This window comes from Dipteris shenzhenensis, chromosome 7 (genome assembly GCF_047967505.1).
Source record: "Dipteris shenzhenensis isolate YYH24624 ecotype China chromosome 7, Dip_SZ_1.0, whole genome shotgun sequence".
In the NCBI taxonomy this organism is placed as follows: Eukaryota; Viridiplantae; Streptophyta; class Polypodiopsida; order Gleicheniales; family Dipteridaceae; genus Dipteris; species Dipteris shenzhenensis.
This window is the reverse complement of record NC_141602.1, coordinates 52,541,487-52,561,101: the sequence shown is the minus strand read 5'-3', so window position 1 is coordinate 52,561,101 and position 19,615 is coordinate 52,541,487. Positions and strand designations below refer to the sequence as shown.

The window sequence follows — 19,615 nt, the reverse complement described above, 5'->3', positions numbered from 1 at the left end:
CATAGGTCCCCCGACTCTAGTCCCTTCCATCCATAGCCTTACTGTTAGCCCCTTCATGCCCTCTGCCGACCATGCACTCATCCACTTTACTTTGACTCATGTCTCCCATGACCCACCCCCCCCTCGTCATCACGACCGCCAATCCTATTATGAGGTTCATTTCGACCACCAGTTCGATGATGTATATAGCCAGAACCTCAGCCGCCTACTCCGTCCTCATCTATTAGATGCTCTACCATCCACGCAGGACCGGTGGGAACTTGTACATTCTTCACTCGTTTCTGCCGCCCACATGTCCTTCCCTGCCACGTGTCATTCGTCTAGTCCCCCACCGGTTGGTCTTGTTCCTTGCAACGGTTGGTATGACGAGGAGTGTAAGGAACTCCGCAGGAAACTTCACCTTGAGACCAAGGAGAAGTCTCCCCTCCTTACCGAAACCAAGAGAGACTACAAGTGGTTGGTTAGGCGCAAGAAACGCCAATTTCTAGCCCAGAATGAGGAGGAGCTGAGAAGCTTGCTTTTCAGCTGTGACTCCAAGGAATTCTGGAGAAAATTCCTCCGCTCGAAGTCTCAGAGCCCCCTTACAGATCCACGTGTCTGGTCTGCATATACTTCAGCTCTATACGATGTTCCAGATCAGCCAGCCATCGATTTATCCCATTCCCCTAGGCCAGCTTCATCTAGTCTTTTCACACCAGAGAGTGTCCGTGCAGCAGTCCACCGATTGAAGAACGGGAGAGCTAAGGATCATGATGGATTGCAAGCAGAGTATGTAATCCATGGGATTGATGCCTTAGATTTTGTTCTTTCCCGTCTCTTCAATGAGTCTGTTTGTACAGGCCTACCACAGTCCTGGTTAGGCAATACCATAGTACCTATCCACAAGTCGGGGGACCCTATGGAGCCGTCGAATTACAGGACCATCATGATCGGCCACGTTATGGCCAAGATCTTTGCATCAGTTTTGGAAAGCCGTATAAATGACCATGCCGAGACGACAGGACTCAGAGCCAGAGGGCAGGCTGGATTTCGTAGGGATCATTCGACACTTGACCACATCCTCACACTTAGGGCACTGGTGGAGGAGGCGAAGTCACGAAGGCAACGGCTTTATTGTTGCTTCGTGGACTTCAGGAAGGCATTTGACACAGTTCCGCGATTCAGATTGTTTCAGAGGATTCGCCAGATGGGCTTTAGTGGAGAGATACAGTGGGCTATCATGGCTTTGTATGAGAGGGTCATTGGTCGAGCTCGGACACGTGAGGGGCTCTCAGAGGAGGTATGCAGCACGATTGGGGTGAAGCAGGGCTGCCCGCTCTCTCCTACTCTCTTTGGATTATATATTGATGAGCTAGAGATGTTTGTACAGATGACAGGCGGTGTGGGCTCTACTCTCTCAGGATCCTCCATTCCTATCCTCCTGTATGCGGACGATGTGGTTCTCATTTCCTCTACTGCTCAGGGCCTCCAGGCACATATTGAGGCACTCCACAGGTTTTGCCAGGACAGGGGGTTGACCGTAAACCTTGGCAAGACCAAGGTTATGGTTTTCAACACCTCTGATCGTATTTACAGCACGGATCATTTTTGCTTCACTTATGACGGACAGCCCATTGAGCTTGTTAGAGAATACACTTATTTGGGGGCAGTTTTTAGGGGACCGGTCTTCACCATGACATATGCAGCACGAGATAGGATTAGTAAAGGGTATGCTTCGTTGACTCATCTTGAGCGTCAGTGTTTTCAGTCCCACTTTCAGCATCCCGATACGAAATCCTTGCTTTTTGATACAGTGGTGAGACCAGCTGCGATGTATGCAGCTCCTTTCTGGGCAGGAGACCTCGGCGCTGCAGATTGGAGACGAGTAGAGAGGTTACAGATCATCATGTTCTCTCGGCTCATTAGGGCCAAGGCTACAGTTCCGCACGAGATCATGCTAGCAGAGTTTGGAGCTACTCCCCTTGCATTGGATGCAGCGTTTCAGTCGGTCATGTATCTGCACAGGGTCAGGGAGTTTGGAGACTCAGCAGCAGGCAGAGCTCGGTTGCCATGGTTAGCACTTGCATCTTCTATGGAGTTGGCACGATCAGGGACCCGATACTGCTGGTACTTCAGACTCACTAGGTGGCTCACATCTCTTGGACTAGACATGGATAGACTGCCTCCGTTCCGATACAGCATAGATGCCCCTCATCTCGAGTTGACTCGCCACGAGCTTAGCCAGGTCACGAGAGCAGACTTGCTGCAGCTTCATACGTATCGCACTTCGATTTATCCCACGCAGCTTCCGGTGAAGATGGCCACATATCGTGACCACTTCCTTCGGATCTCAGAGGATGGATTTGTCATCCCACCAGGCTATATAGGTACCCACATGTCCCACTCACTGAGGATTGCCCTCGGCCAGCTTAGAGTCTCTTCGCATCAGCTCGAGATAGAGGCTGGTAGGATGCGACGCATGGAGGATGGACGGCGACCAGGCCGAGAGACCAGGATCTGCCCTTGTTGCACCATGGGAGAGGTGGAGTCAGAGGAGCACTTCATTTGCAGATGCCCGCTATATTATGAGATCAGAGGTAGATTCCACTGTCTCTTCACGGATGGCTTTGGACCTCTCTCACGAGTGATGGACTACGAGGATCAGCATTGCCTAGCCCTTTATGTCAGGGAGGCCACTATGCTTCGGCGAGACTACCTCAGAGAGCACAGACCGGAGCGTGATAGAGCCCAGCCTCATAGAGCTCAGGCACACGCCATACCAGAGGACAGAGACCATGAGGAGCACGAGGACGGCAGAGCCCACACAGGACACATGCCTCCACCATGTGGATGTACATATGAGATGGTTTGTAGACGCCGCAGGATCTTGTTACATAGGGGACGTACTCGCCGCTTCATCTCCAGACGATCCAGGATGATGGCAGCATTTCGGAGGAGACTTACTCATGGAGATCTCGCCCCACCAGCCGCTCACCTCACCTTTGCCCAGATTTGTACTCTCATAGCAGGAGGCAGAGTCGATGGACAGGATTTCCAGTATTATTTTGGTTCTCAGACTCCGTGACACCTGGACTTGTATCTTTGCATTGGCATTTTGTGCTCATCCCCCCATTTTGCACCCGGGGGCGGTTTCCTTGCATCTAGTTTACTCTGTATTTAGGCTCAGATTTGACATTATGTACTTTCACTTGCATTATATTGCGTAGCACTTAGATGATATTCGACGATGCCTCTTCTTTGGGGCACGTTGATTTTATGCTATCTTGTATGCAGAGTTCTTGATGTCCCATGGGCCCATTTTGGCCTCTAGTGGACAATAATACACTTTCTTTCTTTCTTTCTTTCTTTAAAAAATTGCAAAAAAAATTTGCTTAGGGTCTTTCAATCAGGGTGTTTTTCTCTTTTTTTCCTCTCCAGCTCTACCTTGAACAGAGCTAACTCCTCTCTCTCTCTCAAAATTGCAAAAAATTGCATGGTGTTACGCAAAAAATTGCTTAGGGTCTTTCAATCAGGGTGTTTTTCTCTTTTTTTCTTCTCCAGCTCTACCTTGAACAGAGCTACCCTTGTACACTCTCCCGTACCGCGTTCATACCCCTCCCGTCCGTAACTCGCCCCTTCGTACCTCTCCGTCTGTACCCCTCCCGTCAATGTGAGTTTACCTATCACTATTCCACACTTCAGGGTACCCAGTCAACACAACCTAGCCTCATGTGTATGGTCTTTCATGCAGGAGGCAGGTCTAGTCCGGTTGAGATACAACCTAGATAAGGGAACATCGATGTTGCCTTGCCAACGCTGCACCAAGCTTACAAGATCATACCTGTAACCTGTCAGGGCTGGTTTGTCTCTCAGATTATGTGACTATTCATATGCCAAATGCACCATGTTTTGGCAGAGGCAGGGTGGGACAGGTATCCAGCACACACCTGAGAGACATATTGACAGTCCACCCATTTGAAAGGGAGACACAGAGAGCATGTTATCGCCAAGCTAGAAGGTGAAGCAGCAGGAGCTGCTCAGTGAGCTCGCCCCCCCCTGTCCACGGCGGCCTGCTGCCCCGCTGCCCTCTGCTCACTGCCCTTGGCTGCCCCACTGACCTCCGCTCCTCCTCGCCTCCCTTCCGCCTCACTCTCCCCTCATCCTCCACTCCGCCCTGCCTCCCCCACCTTCTCGCTCTCCCGCCCCCTTGCTGCTCCTCCGCCCCCGCTCCTCCCCTCCCGCCTTCTCGCCTCCGCGCCTCCTACTCTCTGCTACTTCTAGAGACAGGATGCTTACCCATAGAGTTACATGCTTTAAAGAAGGTACTCAGATACATTACAAAGGTCAAAGGCATGGATGCTGAAAGGCTGCCAAAGAGGGCATGGGGAGAAAGTCAAAAGCCCCAAAAGACAAACAAGAGCAAGATTTTGGCATCTAGATGGGCACTAGATCTGAGAAATTGGTTCAGGAAGTGGGAGGTAGAGAAGTACTTGAACTACTCACCAGAGGAGGTAGATGAAGATGCTTTTCATCGTGACCTGCTGAATGCACTACACAGGAAATGGCAAACAGCTAAAAATAGAGATAAGTTCGAGTACTACTGCACATTTATCAACCCCCAATATTGGCCCACTTATACGACAGAGGAGTCAGCCACGCAGAAGTACATTTGCACACCTATGGCAATGCATAAGCGGAGGGCTTTGGCTTCACTTCGCACCCGATCACACCAGCTGCAAATTGAAATAGGAGGATGGAAAGACATGCCAAGAGAGAGCAGAATATGCCAATTATGTGACCAGGGTATGCCTGAAACAGAAGAACACATGGTAATGATATGCCCTTACTATGCACACATTAGGAAAAAGTTCAGCTCTCTTCTTGAGGGACATAACAGACTGGCTGATTTGCTACATAAGGCATCACCCTCAGCTTTAGGAACATTTGTATCTAAGCTTTTCAAGCACAGAAACTCACCTAGACATAAAGGTAGTTTCTCTTATTACCCTCCCCTTTGAGGGAGGAGTCTTTATGTATGTAAGGTTTTGTATTGTTTCAGGTCCCATAGGCCGATTTTTGGTCTTCAGAGGACGATAATATATTCTTCTTCTTCTTCTTCTTCTGCCCGCTTCGCACCTCCCGCTGCTCCCTGACTCCCCCGCCCGAGTGCCTCCCCCCTCCTTTCTTCTCCTCCGCCTCCCCCCTCCCTCTTCCGCCTCTTCCTCCCCCCGCAAGCGCTCCTCCCCAACCCTCCTTCCAATCCTCCACTCCATCCTCCTCTTCTCCTCTCCTTCCACTCTCCTTCCCCTTCTCCCTTCTACCGTCCCTCCCGTCTCCACCTCTCTCCTTCGCCTCTTCGCCTCGCCTCCGCCTCCGCCTCCCCCTCGGACACTCTTCTTCCTCTTCCTTTTTCTCCTCTTCCTCCCTGTAGCAGGAGCATTTGTGCTTGTTCAGGTGAAAGAAAATCTTGGTGGTGACATTTGGTCTAGCCAGAGGGGCTCTATGGCAGCACCCTCGACTCCCACAGCCGTTAAGGTTCTTCCTTCCCAAGCTGACAAGCAACAGGTACAGCAGGTGGTTCAGTCCCTCCAGGACAAGGCGCTTGTGGGCAGAATTGTGGGCCTCACACCCACACAGACACAGGTGCGAGAGTGGATCCAAGTGAGCTTGGCATTGGAGGGAGACCACATCCAAGAGGTCACCATCTATGGAAGAGGCGTTTTCCTCATCCAATTGAGCTCCCCCGACACTGCCTTGACACTTGTGGAGCAGAGCCCCATCCTCCTTGGCCCGCATCTTGTTTACCTCTTTCCTTGGTATCATGGGTTCACAGTGGAGGACATGGATACGACACACCATGTTCCACGTTTTCCGGTTACACTCCGCTTCCCAAGGCTCCCCAAGGAGTATCAAGCCCATTGGTCGCGCATTTGGCATAGTGCTCGAGTCCCCGCCAGAGTCGGCCGCCTCAGTTCTAGCAAATGATGGAGTCCTAAGGATCAGACTAGTGGTTGAGAGCCTAGAGTTCCTCCCAGAGTTGATCCTTCTCGAGACCCTTGAAGGGGGTACACTTCGCCAGAGGGTGGAGGGCTAGTGTCTTTGGTGCAAACAGATGGGTCATCTCGCCAGAGATTGCCCCCGTGGCCTCCCCCCCCCCCCCCACAGAGTAGATAGAGTCAACAGGCCCGAATCTAGCGCCCTCTCAAGTAGGAGCAGCAGGAGTCTCAGACCCCATGGGTTACCCCCTCAGAAGGGGACTAGACCCAGGTCAAAAAGAAAAAGAAACCAAGCAAGCAAGTCCGCAAGTAGAGGGCCAATCGCAGAGAGAGGAATAGGGTTGACCGCGAGGCCTTGAAGGAGGAACAGCAAGAGCCACCTCCCTCCCCCTCCCCTTCCCCCTCCCCTTCCCCTCCCCCTCTTCCTTTCCATCTCCCCCTCCCCCTCCAGGGTCCCCCCCGCCACCTCAGCCACCCACCCTCTCCCTCTGCCCCCCGCATCCCTACCCCTCCCTCTCCCGCCGCCTCCCTCTCCACCTCAGCAGCAAGTTCTTCCGCCTCGACACCCCTGCCAACAGGCAAGGGAACGATGGTGCCCCCTTCTGCTTCCTCATCACAGCAGCAGGTCCATTCAGGAAGGGATCCTTAGGGACAAGGCTCGTCCTCCAAGTTAGCAACGCCCAACCTCCAGCCTGGGCGTCCCTTACTGCGGAACTTCTGATAGGACCTTGGAACTATCTGGAGATTTCGGACTCATATCCTCTACCATTGGAGGTAACGCTCATGGTCCTTCAACCCCGGAAGGGGGGTTTGATAAGTGCACAGGGATCTCAGACACACCTCGTTTGGAGATTTCAGTTTGCCTCCATAGGGTTGGAGAAGTGGTCACCAGAGGTGTTTGATGCTATTTTGAGGAATGAGATTACACTCATGATGGACGAGTGGATGGGGCCACAGGGACTGGACCTTTGGTACGCCCATGGCGTGGAGATGAACTTTCACTTGAGCTTCACGCGCGAGGATCCGGTGTGTAGTTTGGCGACAGGAGTTATCAGATTGCCGCTAGAGGCAAAGGTGGAACATGCATACTTCTGGCCTCTCTAGAAGTGTGGAGAGCTGTTTGGGGTGGAAGCCTCCTTCATGATGAAGTGGGCACGGAAGATCGGTATTGAGCCAGTATCCACCCTAGTACGGCACTGCACAGACACCGACTACTCGCCCTCCAAACCCCCGGCAAAGTCACACAAGGCATTCTTTCTCGGACAGGCACCCACTCACAAGAGAGCCTTGTTCTCCACACCCCCGTCCTCATGAGCTGGACCATAGTGAGTTGGAACGTACACGAGCTCCACGACCGTGTTCGTAGCCAGCCGTAGTACCTGATACTCCAGCAGGAGTTGCAAAGGGCAGTGGTAGGGCGTGCAGTGGACATCCTTATGATTCAAGAGCACATGTTTTCAGCCACAGACATCAGACGACGTCATCACCTTCTCCCAGGGAGAGGTCCAGAGGAGTGGTCCCCCGCAGTAGGACGGAGCGGAGGGGTCTGCATCTCAGTCTCACAGACTTTGGCTCCAGAGGTCTACGATCAGGGCAAGCTCATTCCAGGTCCCAGGCCGGGCAATTTGGATGGAAGTTCGAACATGGGATCCTGAACCTGTATGCCCCAGCGTGTAGATAGCACCGCCCGGCCTTTTGGAGGAGGCTGTAAGAGTGTCTTCCGGATGTAGAATCCTAGAGTGTTGGAGGTGACTTCAACAACTTGGAGTTTGGGAAAGACAAGCAGGGCGGCGCCTCATTCTCTGAGATGCCAGCAGCAAAGCGTAGCACCTGGGAGCAATTCATTTTCATGATCAGTGGCAGAGACCCGTGGAGAGAGCCAGATTTCGGTAGGACACCTGGCAGCCTTCTCTTCTCCTTTGGACAGAGGAGACATGATGGATTGCTAGAGAGACTAGACCGTTTCTATGTTGGGGACTGGGCATTACATAGAGGCGGATCTACCAGGATTCTAGCAGGTACCACAATGTCAAACCACTCTCCAGTGGTAATTCACTTGGATCAGCCCCGCCGAGGTCTCCCCCAGAAGGGGGTCCGCATTCCAGAGGACCTCCTGCAGGACGAGGAGATCCAGCAGGTCATGGCAGGGATTTGGGAGCAGTTAGAGATGACACCGTGCGAGGGTTGGGCTACATGGGTGGCCGATGCGATTTAGAGGAGCAGTGAGGAGCTGCAGGCTCACGCCCTTAGGCGGAGGAGGACCCTTCAGAAGCGTGAGCGGGCTTTGAGGAGAGACCTCGCCTCCATCGAGAGGCTTAGGGAGCAGGACCCAGGTTCTCAGTGGCTTAGTGACAGATTCGAGAGCGCTCGTCTTGAGCTTCAGGACACGGAGTTGCGGCGGGTTGAGTTCTCCTATCACTCCTCCCGGGCCCGGTGGGTGCAGGCTCACGCCCTTGGGCAGAGGAGGACCCTTCAGAAGCATGAGCGGGCTTTGAGGAGAGACCTCACCTCCATCGAGAGGCTCAGGGAGCAGGACCCAGGTTCTCAGTGGCTTAGTGACAGATTCGAAAGCGCTCATCTTGAGCTTCAAGACACAGAGTTGCGGCGGGCTCAGTTCTCCTATCACTCCTCCCGGGCCCGGTGGGTGCAACAGGGGACAGGATGACGAAGCAGTTCTTTCAGACCGCTGGACCCTGATCAGCCAGGCACACAGCTGTAGCGTCTTCGAGACTCGCAGGGCATCATGCACACTGGCCCATAGGAGATTCTAGACATGGCCAACTCTTTCAAACGGAGAGGATGACCCCAGCTGGTCTTGTGGCCTGAAAGCTAGTTTGGGATCACGTTCCGACAGTAGTCTCACAGAATTTATGCAGTAGACTTGAGGAGCCTTTCACAGATGAGAAGCTCTGTTTAGCTTGCCAAGAGATTTTTGACACAGGTTTTCTCCCTCAGTCCTTGAGTAGGGGTGGATTTGTTTGATCCCAAAAGGGGAAGATAGGTTAGACATCCCACAGTGGAGGCCAATCACTCTACTTGATACTACGTACAAGATCCTCGCCAAGGTCTTGAGTTTGCGGTTACGGCCCCATCTTACCAACATCATCCACTACACACAGACTGGGTTTGTCCAAGAGCGCAACATCCTGGACAACATCTTCACGTTCTGGGAGGCAGTGGATTGGTCCAGGGAGGAGTCACAGCCGCTGGCCGTCCTTCTCTTGGACTTTGAGAAGGCCTACGACAAGGTGGAGTGGTCCTTCGTGGAGGGCACTATGAGGAGATTGGGTTTCTCAGACAGATGGGTCAGAGGAGTTTCAGCGCTATATGTAGGGAGCTCTAGTCAGAGATGCTTATCGGAGGACACACGGGCGAGGCCTTTCCTCTCTCTCGCTCGGTCCGCCAGGGCTGCCCACTCGCTCCCTTCCTCCTCTTGTTTGTGGCGGAGGCTTTGGGCTACTAGTTCAGATCACAAGTGGTGGGTCTCACAAGGTTGAGGCTCCCAATCAGACAGGAGGAGGAGCTACTTAACTCAGAGTTTGCAGATGACACGGCCTTGTATGTTGAGGGCACCATAGCGACTTTGGAGGGAGTCAGGGGCGCCTTGGCTATTTACTGTGAGGCCTCAGGGGCACAGATCAACTGGACGAAATCTATAGGTTTCTTCACAGGCTTTGAGGAGACACAGAAGATCCGTGAGTGGGGGAGTGACTTTGGCTTCAAATGGATACCGCGGGGGGCCAGACAACGAGATACCTCAAATGCCAGGTGGGTATTGATATTACAACCAAGCAGATTGCCCCGGTCCTTGAGAGTGTTCGGCACAAGCTTCTCTATTGGAGCTCAGCCAAACTCTCCCTAGCAGGTCGCGCCTTAGTGGCAAACCAGGTCCTGGTATATCGCCTCCTACTGGTGCTTTCACAGAGGATGCATTGGGCAGCTCCACCGGTTAGTACACGGAACTTCCTTTGGGCAGGTTCAGACGGCACGAGGAAAACTAGGGCCCGAGTAGCTTAGCAGACGCCGCAGGCACTGGGAGGCTTGGGTATCATTGATCCGGAGATGCTAAGCAAAGCCCTTCTAGGCAAGTTGGTGGTTCGTGGCCTCACCCCAAGTGCAGAGCCTTGGAAGCTCCTCTTACAGCGAGGGATTCTAAGGAACACCCCACGCACTGGGGGACAGTGTCAGCCTTCACATAAAAAGGATCTTCTTAGAGGCCCCCCTTACAGGAAAGGGCTCCCCCCTGATGAGGAGCCTTCACAGGGTCTAGCAGAGACTAGCAGGGGGTCTCATCCATGCTCCGCCTAGATGCAGAGAGGAGTTTGAGCACCAGCCCCTTATGTGGCACCCAGAGATCAGAGATCAGGAGGGACATATGCTCGGTCAGCGGACTCACATTGGTTGGGCACAGTGGGACAGTGGGACAGTGGTCCAAGAGGGTCCTTTGGCCGTTGGAGCAAATTACCTATGGAGGCAGAGGCGAGGCTTGACGCCCTAGAGGAGGGCAGCGGATGGGCGAGATTGACTTAGCCATTCCTGAGTCCTAGTGGGAAGGACTTCACGTTTGGAGAGACAACAAATGGTTGGGGCAGTTTTCTCGTACTGGTGTTCCCTTGAGGATGTTGATGCAACGAGGTAGCACGCACCCCGGCTTCTTCCGTGTAGGACTTGGAGGCCTACTTCAGCCACTCACTGAGAGAGACCCCGAGATGGATGGGAGTCTTGATGGGATTCACTCGCAGATGATTAGATTGGTGGGACGTTTGGGGAAGGAGTGGCATATTGACCCTCCCAGTATCTCAAAGCAGGACGCCTCTACATGGTGCCTTTGGCTGTGGGAGGGTAGACCCCTGAGGGAGATCCAGTGGGATCTGGGAGATTGGTTCTGGCCCTCCAGGGGCGGCCTAGCTGAGCCAATGGATGAGGTGCCCTTCTTTTCCTACACCACACGGATTAGCAGGAGGCTTCAGATGGACTCATCGAGGTGGACCCCCTCGAGGTAGAGGCATTGGGTGACCCAGAGAGTGCCCCGGGATGTTCGCTCCAGGTTTTAGACGCAGTTGTGGTCCAGCTTGCGACTAAGAAAGATTTCATACTTCTTCAGGCTGGCCGCCCATGGAGGCTTGACCATCGGGCCGTGGTTGGAGCAGATGCGAGTGGAGGGGCAGTGCCATTGTTGCTCCGATGGTGTCCTGGAGATTATCCCGCACTGCCTATGGAGCTGTTGTAGCGTAGCGAGGATCTGGATGGAAGCCCTCAGGATCATGACATGTATGCAAAGTCTTCATAGAGACTACACCTGGGGGATGGTGGCTTGGTTGACAGAGGGAGGACACGCGTTTCAGATTAATGAGATCTCCCCAGCCTATCGGATACAGGGTCAAAGCATTCAGAGGATTGCACTCCACGAGGCTGACAACCTAGCTCCTCCTCCTCCTAGGGAGGACAGTGTTTAGGAGGTGGTAGCCAGCGTCACGGCTTGAAACATTTGGGTGGCTCCACCCTCGGCTACCATAGTTGCCATCTGGCAAGATATCATTTACACTCTACGGTCCACCTGGGAGCGTGGGACTCCAGGCTCCAAGGCGACTATCGAGAGGCGTGCTCGTTTCTGCAAGGCTTGGCCTGCAGGAGTTTTCTACATCTTCACCCCGCGAGGGATTCGCTGGCCGTATAGTCCCCCCACTTGGCTGTTAACCCCAGTTCCAGAGACTAGGCAAGGAGTATATATATATATATATACCTTTGTAAGACTAGAATAAGTCCAATCATACAAATTTAGATTTTTTGTTGTTCTAAAGATAAAAAATCTACACATAAAATAAAAGAGAAAATAAAAGAGAATATGAAAGAGAAGAAAAAAGAGGTAAACAAAAACTTTTAAGAAAAACAAAAGGAAGACATACTCAGCAAGCAAAGTAACACTTATGTCGTCATCAGTGCCCAAGCATAAGCAGCTATACAAGGTTTCTAAAGACCCGCGGAGTCTCTTGGGCAAACCCAATGCTTACTAAAATACGTCAAATAAACAAAAGAGAAAGAAAACAAGAAATAACGAAGAAAGGAAGCAAGTGACTAAGAAAAAATAAACAAGCAAGTCAAGAAACAAAATTTTCCAAAAAACTGGAATATCGCTCTCTCTCTCTCTCTCTCTCTCTCTCTCTCTCTCTCACTCTCACTCTCCCTCTCCCTCTCCAGATGTATTTGATTATATATGATCAGACTTAGGATTCAGCACGGGTGATGATGCTTGTTTCAGTAGCTCCACCCTTACTGTGATTTGTATCAGGTTTTCTTTCAGTGTCATAGACCCATCGGTCTTCCGAAGACTCTAATAAAATTTCTTTTCTTTCTTTCTTTCTTTCTTTCTCACTCTCACTCTCACTCTTATTTAAAACATAACAAGCTAAATGGTCCTTTACACTTATGTATTGTTTCCTACAAAGAGTCAAAAATACGTTTCTAACTTAGAAAGCACAAGCATACTCAAACAAACTCTCTTTTGAAACTAAAAGAAAAACGGGCTATTCAGCTCCCAGCTTTTTGTTTTCAGCTTATGTTCAATCATTCTAAACATACCTAAGGCCGATACACCATAGATAAAAGACTTCATATCTAAGATTGTGCGTACTTTTTTCATTATTTTCCTTGGATTATACCTCTTGTGTAATAGTAAAGTGATCAAATTACTACATTGAGTGATAAAAGACTCCTTAGTTGTACAAAGGCGAGAAAATCTATGGTTTATCGTATATATCAACCTCTAATCCTATGGTAGATTGAGAAATTCTAAGATCTAAGAAAACACAAGAATCCCCTCTTGAAGTGCAGTTCAGTTCACAAGAGTCACGAGGATAGATTCCTTCTCCAAAAGCACTAGCGTCTTTGTACATAAAGTCTTGAAAGTTAGGAACATCTGGTACAAATAAATCATCTATAAAACACCTAACTTGGCTAAGCTTATGTAAAATGATAGGGCAGGTATTGATAGAAATAAGACGTTGCATAAACTCAAATTCATAAGTGAAAAGATAACAGTTTGCTAAAAAGACGGCACAATTAGTGCCCATGGGGATTCCTATAATTTGTCGAAACAAAGAATCACCTATTGTGATGTAAAGATTATCTAAAAGAAAATCTATCCAAGAGCAAACATCTTCCACACTTACACCTTTGTGTATCTTTTCTTTTTAGAACCTATGTCATGATCTTTATTTTTTAGCCACAAGAAGTCAAAGCATAGGGCTGTTTTCTCAACTTTTAGCACTTTGCATCTATATTTGTATAATCTGAGATTGAAAACTTCAGCCACTAGCTTTTTTATTCTAAACTTCAGGTCTTCCAGCTCAATCTTTGTGTAAAGCATCGTAAAATCATAGGTTTGAAGGAGAATAGGAGACTCTTTTTCCTGAATGCTTCGAGAGGAATTAAAAAATTTTACAACAGGAATCACTCCTACAGAGTCATTTAAAATCCAACTTGAGTGCGAGGGGACATCTGCCTCTTTTAATAAGTCCCTCCAAAGTTCATGGGCACTAGGCAACATGGCTTTGAAGCAGTAGCTTAGCCATTTAGAGACATCCGTCAAAGTAGTCTCACAAGCAGCTGCAATAAATCTTGGCTTTTTGGGAGTTTTGAGAAACTTCCAAGCAGCACAAAGAAAAGGTATACTTGGATTGAAAACAAACCCAGAAGACTTGCAAAAACTCTGATGTTTTGAGATCAAATCCTTTTGAGAAACTAAGGCAGGGGCGTAAGTTTTGGCAAGCAAGTTCACTTCTCTCAAAAGAGATTCTAAGTAAAACTTTTTGCAAATAAAAACATAGTTATTTGAACATTTGTCCATATAAGAAATGACAAAATTCCTATGGAATTTTCGAAGAAGAGTTTCGTCTTCTTTAGAAAGATGGTTACTTTGCTTTGAGCAATTAACCGAAGGGACTTCTTCTAGTTTCAAAGCAACTTTCTTCAAAATCTTCCCTTTCCATTCTGATAAGATATTTTGAACTCCTAAACATTCTTCTAATTGCAAAACAAACTTTGAGATTCCCTTATCGATAGCTTTTAAAAGGCAAGACTCTTTAAAAGAGTACAATCGAAATTTTGTGCCTTTCATGAAAAGGTCTCTTAAGTTACTAGAAAGCAAAATTGAGGTATCAGCTGTGACTACATGTCCTAATTCAGCATCAATAAAGCTTTGGAATCTCTTACTTTTACAACAACAAGGTTCTCTAAGGATAGAAGATTTTGAATGCTCTAAAAGCCTTTTACCTATCTCTCCATAGTTGAAAGCCTTTTGTCCTAAAGTCTTTACATACTTCCAAGCTACTACTAGATGCTTCCAAATTCTTCTCACAAAATGAGGGAGAGAATCCATTACTTCAGGAGACTTCAAAATTGAGTTTAAGCCTATCTTGTCAAGTGAGGGAGAAGTAAAAATACAATTCAAGAGTTCCTTATTTAGATAGACTTCTTTGCTTTGAAAGGAAGCTTTACTTTTAAGAAGCGATCCAACGAAGTTTTAAGTTGTATATAATGGAGCTTATTTAGATTCAAATCCTCAAAAGAGAAGTTTTCCAAGGTGTATTGAAGTTTAAAAAGAACTTTAACATTATATTTTTCAAAAACTTTTATTGAAAAAAGACCCAGAGACATTAATCTATCTAGGTAGAGTAGTCTTCTTTAATAGTCTCGAGAAGCAAAAACTCTTGGAACTGAGGAAGTTAAAGGAACTAAAGGAGGGGGAAGTGGAGGAAGAGGAAGTGAGGGAGGCAAATCACGAACAACATGTGAATTGCACGAGAGCTAGGACAACCTCGTAACATAACTTTAGGTTTCCATATGATGTTAGGTGTATGACTATGTTGGTAATGAGGAATGTTAAAGGGCTTGATATCAGTTCTCCACATCAAAGGGTTCTTTTTAGAGGTTCTTTTATTTTTACGAAGAGTTGATTTTCCTTCCAAATTAAAACCTCTTGGGAAGAAAGTGTGTAAAGTTCTCATCCAAAACAATTCACGAGGACGAGCAACCTTGTAAAAATCCTTGGCATTATTAAAATGGCCCTCTATATGCTCAATGGGAAAGCAACGAAAAGATTCGAAACCAGACTTTGCCATTGCCGCATATAAGGGTTTTGAATTCTCAATTAAGGAATTCTTCCTATGAACTTTTCTAGCTTCCCTAACATGTTCTTGAAAATAAATAAAAGCTGTCCTATAGGTTTGTCCTACATAAAGCATATTCCTACTATGTATGTTATAGACAACATAAATTACTTGCATGGCATGAATAGGACTAATAGAAACAGAAGTCTTGAGATGCTTGTTTCTAAGACGTCTTAGTTTATTAAGAATTCTTATGGTATTATTAGTATAATGAGTGCTAACTAATAAAGCCTTAAAGTTAGACCAATTAATGTTACCTTCCCCAAAATCATGAAGATTATTCATGTTTGACCTAGCTAAAAAGTTAAACCTTTCTCTATATAGGTTTCTTCTAACTTTTTTGTTTTGATTTACCGAGCTAGACCCAACTAAATCACCTACCAAAGAGACAAGACCATCACTAGTATTTCCAATGTTGTTCGGTGAGGTCAAACGATCCAACATTGGGGAACTTGCTTGCACTCTCCCTACCCATCTTAAGGCAATTTCTCCCTTGCTATATCCCCTAATTCTAGCAGGAGCGAGACTAGTATTTAGGGGGGGGATTGCTTGCACAGTCGTTACTCATCCCAAGGTAACTCCTCCCTTACTACTACAAGGGAATGTCACAGGAGCCAGATGACATCCTAGGAGATCGCCCTGTTGGCTTCCAAAAGGCAAATTCATCATAGCATGTATCGCTAAGCCAATATATCCCCAAACTGGCGATTACAATTAGGGTTAGCCAGGGCCCCAAGGCCATTGTAAGAGCTTAATCAACCTAGAAGCACCAAAGAAAGAGAAAGAGAAAAGGAAAGTTACCAATAATTTAAAAAATAAATAAATAAATAATAAAAAATAAAGCGGTCATACAATGAAATAAACCAAGGAGAGCAACTAAAACAAAACGCAAAAGCACGCTTTTTAAAGAAATAATTAAAAAAATAAAAAAAATTAAGAGAGAGAGAGAGAGAGAGAGAATTAAAAATAAAAATCAAATTAAATTATTAAACAAAAAGAAAAGGATTAAAATAATAATAAGAATAAATGAGAATAAGTTTAGCTGTTGGGGCTTCTGCACCCGCATAAGATAAAACGAGGTAGTCGAACAGCTGATCACCACTTGGACGAAAATTCAAAGAATTTGCATGTCCGCTAAGGTGATAGAAAAATATACCTTTGTAAGACTAGAATAAGTCCAATTATACAAATTTAGATTTTTTGTTGTTCTAAAGATCAAAAATCTACACAAAAAATAAAAGAGAAAATAAAAGAGAATATGAAAGAGAAGAAAAAAGAGGTAAACAAAAACTTTTAAGAAAAACAAAAGGAAGACATACTTAGCAAGCAAAGCAACACTTAAGTCGTCATCAGTGCCCAAGCATAAGCAGCTATACTAGGCAAGGAGTAGCACATTGATCCAGTCTCAGTCTTAGTAGGGCTAGAGGGAGCAGTGTGGCGCCTTTGGTCTTGGGAGGGTCGGTCCCTCCAAGATATGAGTGGTTCTAGCCAGCTCGTGTAGGGCTCTCAAATAGGGTGGAGGAGGTAGCATTCTTTTCCTACACAACCTGCATTGGACGATGCATTCAGTTGGAGGCAGACGCTTGAACCCCATCGAGGAAGTGACACTGGGTGGAGCAAGATGTCCCCCATGGGGGCTTGCGCATCGGCCCTTGGCTGGAACAAATGCACATAGAGCCCACACTCACATATGTACATATAGGATATGACCAACTTCAACACCCTCATCATCCTAGAGAGCCTACCTTGGCTACAACAACAGTATTTGCCAATCGCCTCTCCATCTTAAGGACACAATTGGGTCCTCCCAGCCGTCACATTGGTGAGCTTGTGGTTGGACACCGTGTATCCTGTGCTAATATAGAAGCATGACCATAAGGGTTCTCATCAGACTTCTGAACATCGCACGCATCTGTTACAAGACCTGGCCTGCAGGCTCCTTCTACAATCTCAAGATCGAGGAATCTGTTGGTTGTAGAGTTCCCCTAACTAGCAATAAGTTCCTTTTCCCTCTTTGTAGCTAGGAGCTGTTCACAAGCAGTTCCCAAACATCAGAAGTGCTTAATTGTAGATCTTTTACAAATGAGGAAACAAAAAAAAGGGGTAGAGCAGTACAAACAAAGTGTAATGGCTGTTGCATGTTGAGAAAACAAAGCAAAATTCACACCATTGCCAAGCATGGAAGCACCAAGTGGCAAAGGTTGACCGGAATTGACAGCATATGAGCAGTTTTGTGACACAGAAACCTGTGAACAAAAGCGAAGGATACCAGTCAAGGCCATTGTTAAGGGCAAAACTTCAAAAGAGAAAATACAGTAATCAGTCATCATATGTTGCAGCTTCATATGCTAACCTAAAGTGAAAGGAATTATGGGAGGTCCAATCAATTACTTTTCTAATGCCTCTGATAGCCCTGGTTGTCAAAAATGAATTCACCTCTGAATGTCATCAAAACAACTTCACGAAAAGATGTCGCAATGTCAAATATGCTGTCTGCTCAAAGCATAGCCTTTTAAATGAATACATAAACATGCCCAGATTGTCTTATGAAAGAAAAACCCATGATCCCCCAAGTTCAAAAACAATCTGTGTCGCTCCTCGAACATTCTCAGGTTCCCTCTAGAGCCTATTCCTGTGGTTCCTCCAACCGTTTTAAGCAAGCTACAATATTCATTACCTACCTTGACTTATCATCTTCGATGCATTTAACCTTCGTTTACCATGGACATTGCAAAATGGGAGCTTCAGTTCGCTCTACTAGCCAAGTGGCCATTGCTACATCTCTGATACTGTAAGTACCCGCAGGTAGACTAGCATAGCTCATTTCAACAACCTAGAGGTACTTAGAAGCATTGAGTATGACAAAGAAACATACAAGAAGCTTGAGACTCGCAACCTTCATTTATACAAATTACAGGCTTCAAAAAAGCAGGTTATGATCTTTCCATGCTACACATTATTACAAGAATATTAAAAGTGTTTTGAATTGTCTTACATTAGTCACATGTCCATAAGCCATCTTCGTGTTCCCAGAGCTTTATCAATCAAAAGCAAAAACAAACCTAAAACAAGTAATATTCATAAGATAAATTGGTCAAAAGTTTGCATAAGCTAATACCTGCATGGTTTCTTTGCTTTCATTTCCTTCTGAGACATAGGCACCACGTTGTGTTCCTAACTGGCTCGTACTGCATACCTGCAGTGAGTGAAGATCAATATGCAATCTCCTGCCTTTATTTCCAAGAAAAGCTCTTCGGTTATTTCAATCTTACAAACTGTGGTGGGAAGAAAAAGCAAAACCTTATAGATCCTATAGGAGAGAGAGGCATGAAAAGGCACACAACACCTGCTGCAGTGTTCTACGTGAAAGCTGAGAGCATGGACGTCCAACGGAGAGCTTTCCTGAGACATCCTGTTGCAAACTGCATATCATTTCAAGAATCCAGAGTAAGAGGTTGAAAAACTGAGCTCTAATATGTGTACCCTATCTAAGTTGCACAAAATGGGCATCAATAGATTATTTCAGCAGAGTACATCAGGAAAGTACAAGACTCCCAAGCATGACATCATGTGGCTGGGCTCCACTCGTGATATGCGAGGGTGACCGTTGTGCATTTATGTCACCGACTTGTTAGCTGCAAATGCGGTTGGTACACCGCCCATGAATAATAGCTGGATGACAGCTATCCTTATGTGTTCTAGTTCGTGGCTTTGTTAGTATGCCACCTTAGTTAGCTGAGTTTGGTTTGAGACCCACATATAGGATTCTTCTATTTCTTTGTACTAGAGTTCTTTTGGCTTTCACAACTAAGAAGAGGAAAACTATTTTCAGCCTCCACCTCTGTGTGTATTCCCCCATTGTGTATGTGAGAAAGCCGCAAGTGAGACTCCTTCCTTCTCTGCCACTATCTTCACAGAAGGGATGCAATATAGGGGATATGGAAGAGAGAGGGCATGAATACAAGGGATAGGGATAGGGATGGGGATAGGGAGAGGGAAGGGAAGGGAAGGGGATACACATAGATATGGGTTGAATAGGAAATAGAAAGCGGAGATACGGGAGAGGATAGAGAGGGATAGAGTAGTGGTGGGAGTATGCATATCGAGGTAAAGGGGATGAATACAGGTGATAAGAAGAGGATAGAGGTTGAATGTAGGGGATAGGCATGGGCGTGTGAATAGAAGGGAAGGGATTGAATACAAGGGATAGTGAGGGGGTAAGGATTGAATATAGGGGATAGGGGATAATGAGGGCACATGGGATGGGTTAGATAGGGGACAAGATACAGGATGGGCATGGGGATAAGGGAGAGAATGGGGGGTTAAGGTCTAAATATAGGGGATAAGGGATAGGGGATAGTGAGGGCACAAGGGTCAGGGAAGGTAGGGTATGATAAGGGATATAGAGGGAACGGGAAGGGGATAAATGGGGTTGGGGATGGGGATAGGGATAGGGGAGGAGATAAATGGGGA

General features: G+C 47.3%; 1 protein-coding gene across 4 annotated transcripts in view; it reads right to left on the bottom strand.

The window, feature by feature from the left end:
- ISA3 (isoamylase 3) overlaps positions 1-19,615 on the bottom strand; it is a 241,525-nt gene that overhangs the window by 212,200 nt on the left and 9,710 nt on the right. For all 4 annotated transcript variants that reach the window (XR_015541293.1, XR_015541294.1, XM_087376756.1 and 1 more), the window contains exons 2-4: positions 18,489-18,564; positions 18,261-18,338; positions 17,258-17,388 (exon numbers count right to left, since the gene is read on the bottom strand). Coding sequence is in view for 2 of the 4 variants with exons in the window: in XM_087376756.1 (XP_087232882.1) it covers positions 17,258-17,388; positions 18,261-18,338; positions 18,489-18,564 (285 nt within the window). In the remaining 2 variants the exon portion in view is untranslated. The remainder of the gene's footprint in view (positions 1-17,257; positions 17,389-18,260; positions 18,339-18,488; positions 18,565-19,615) is intronic.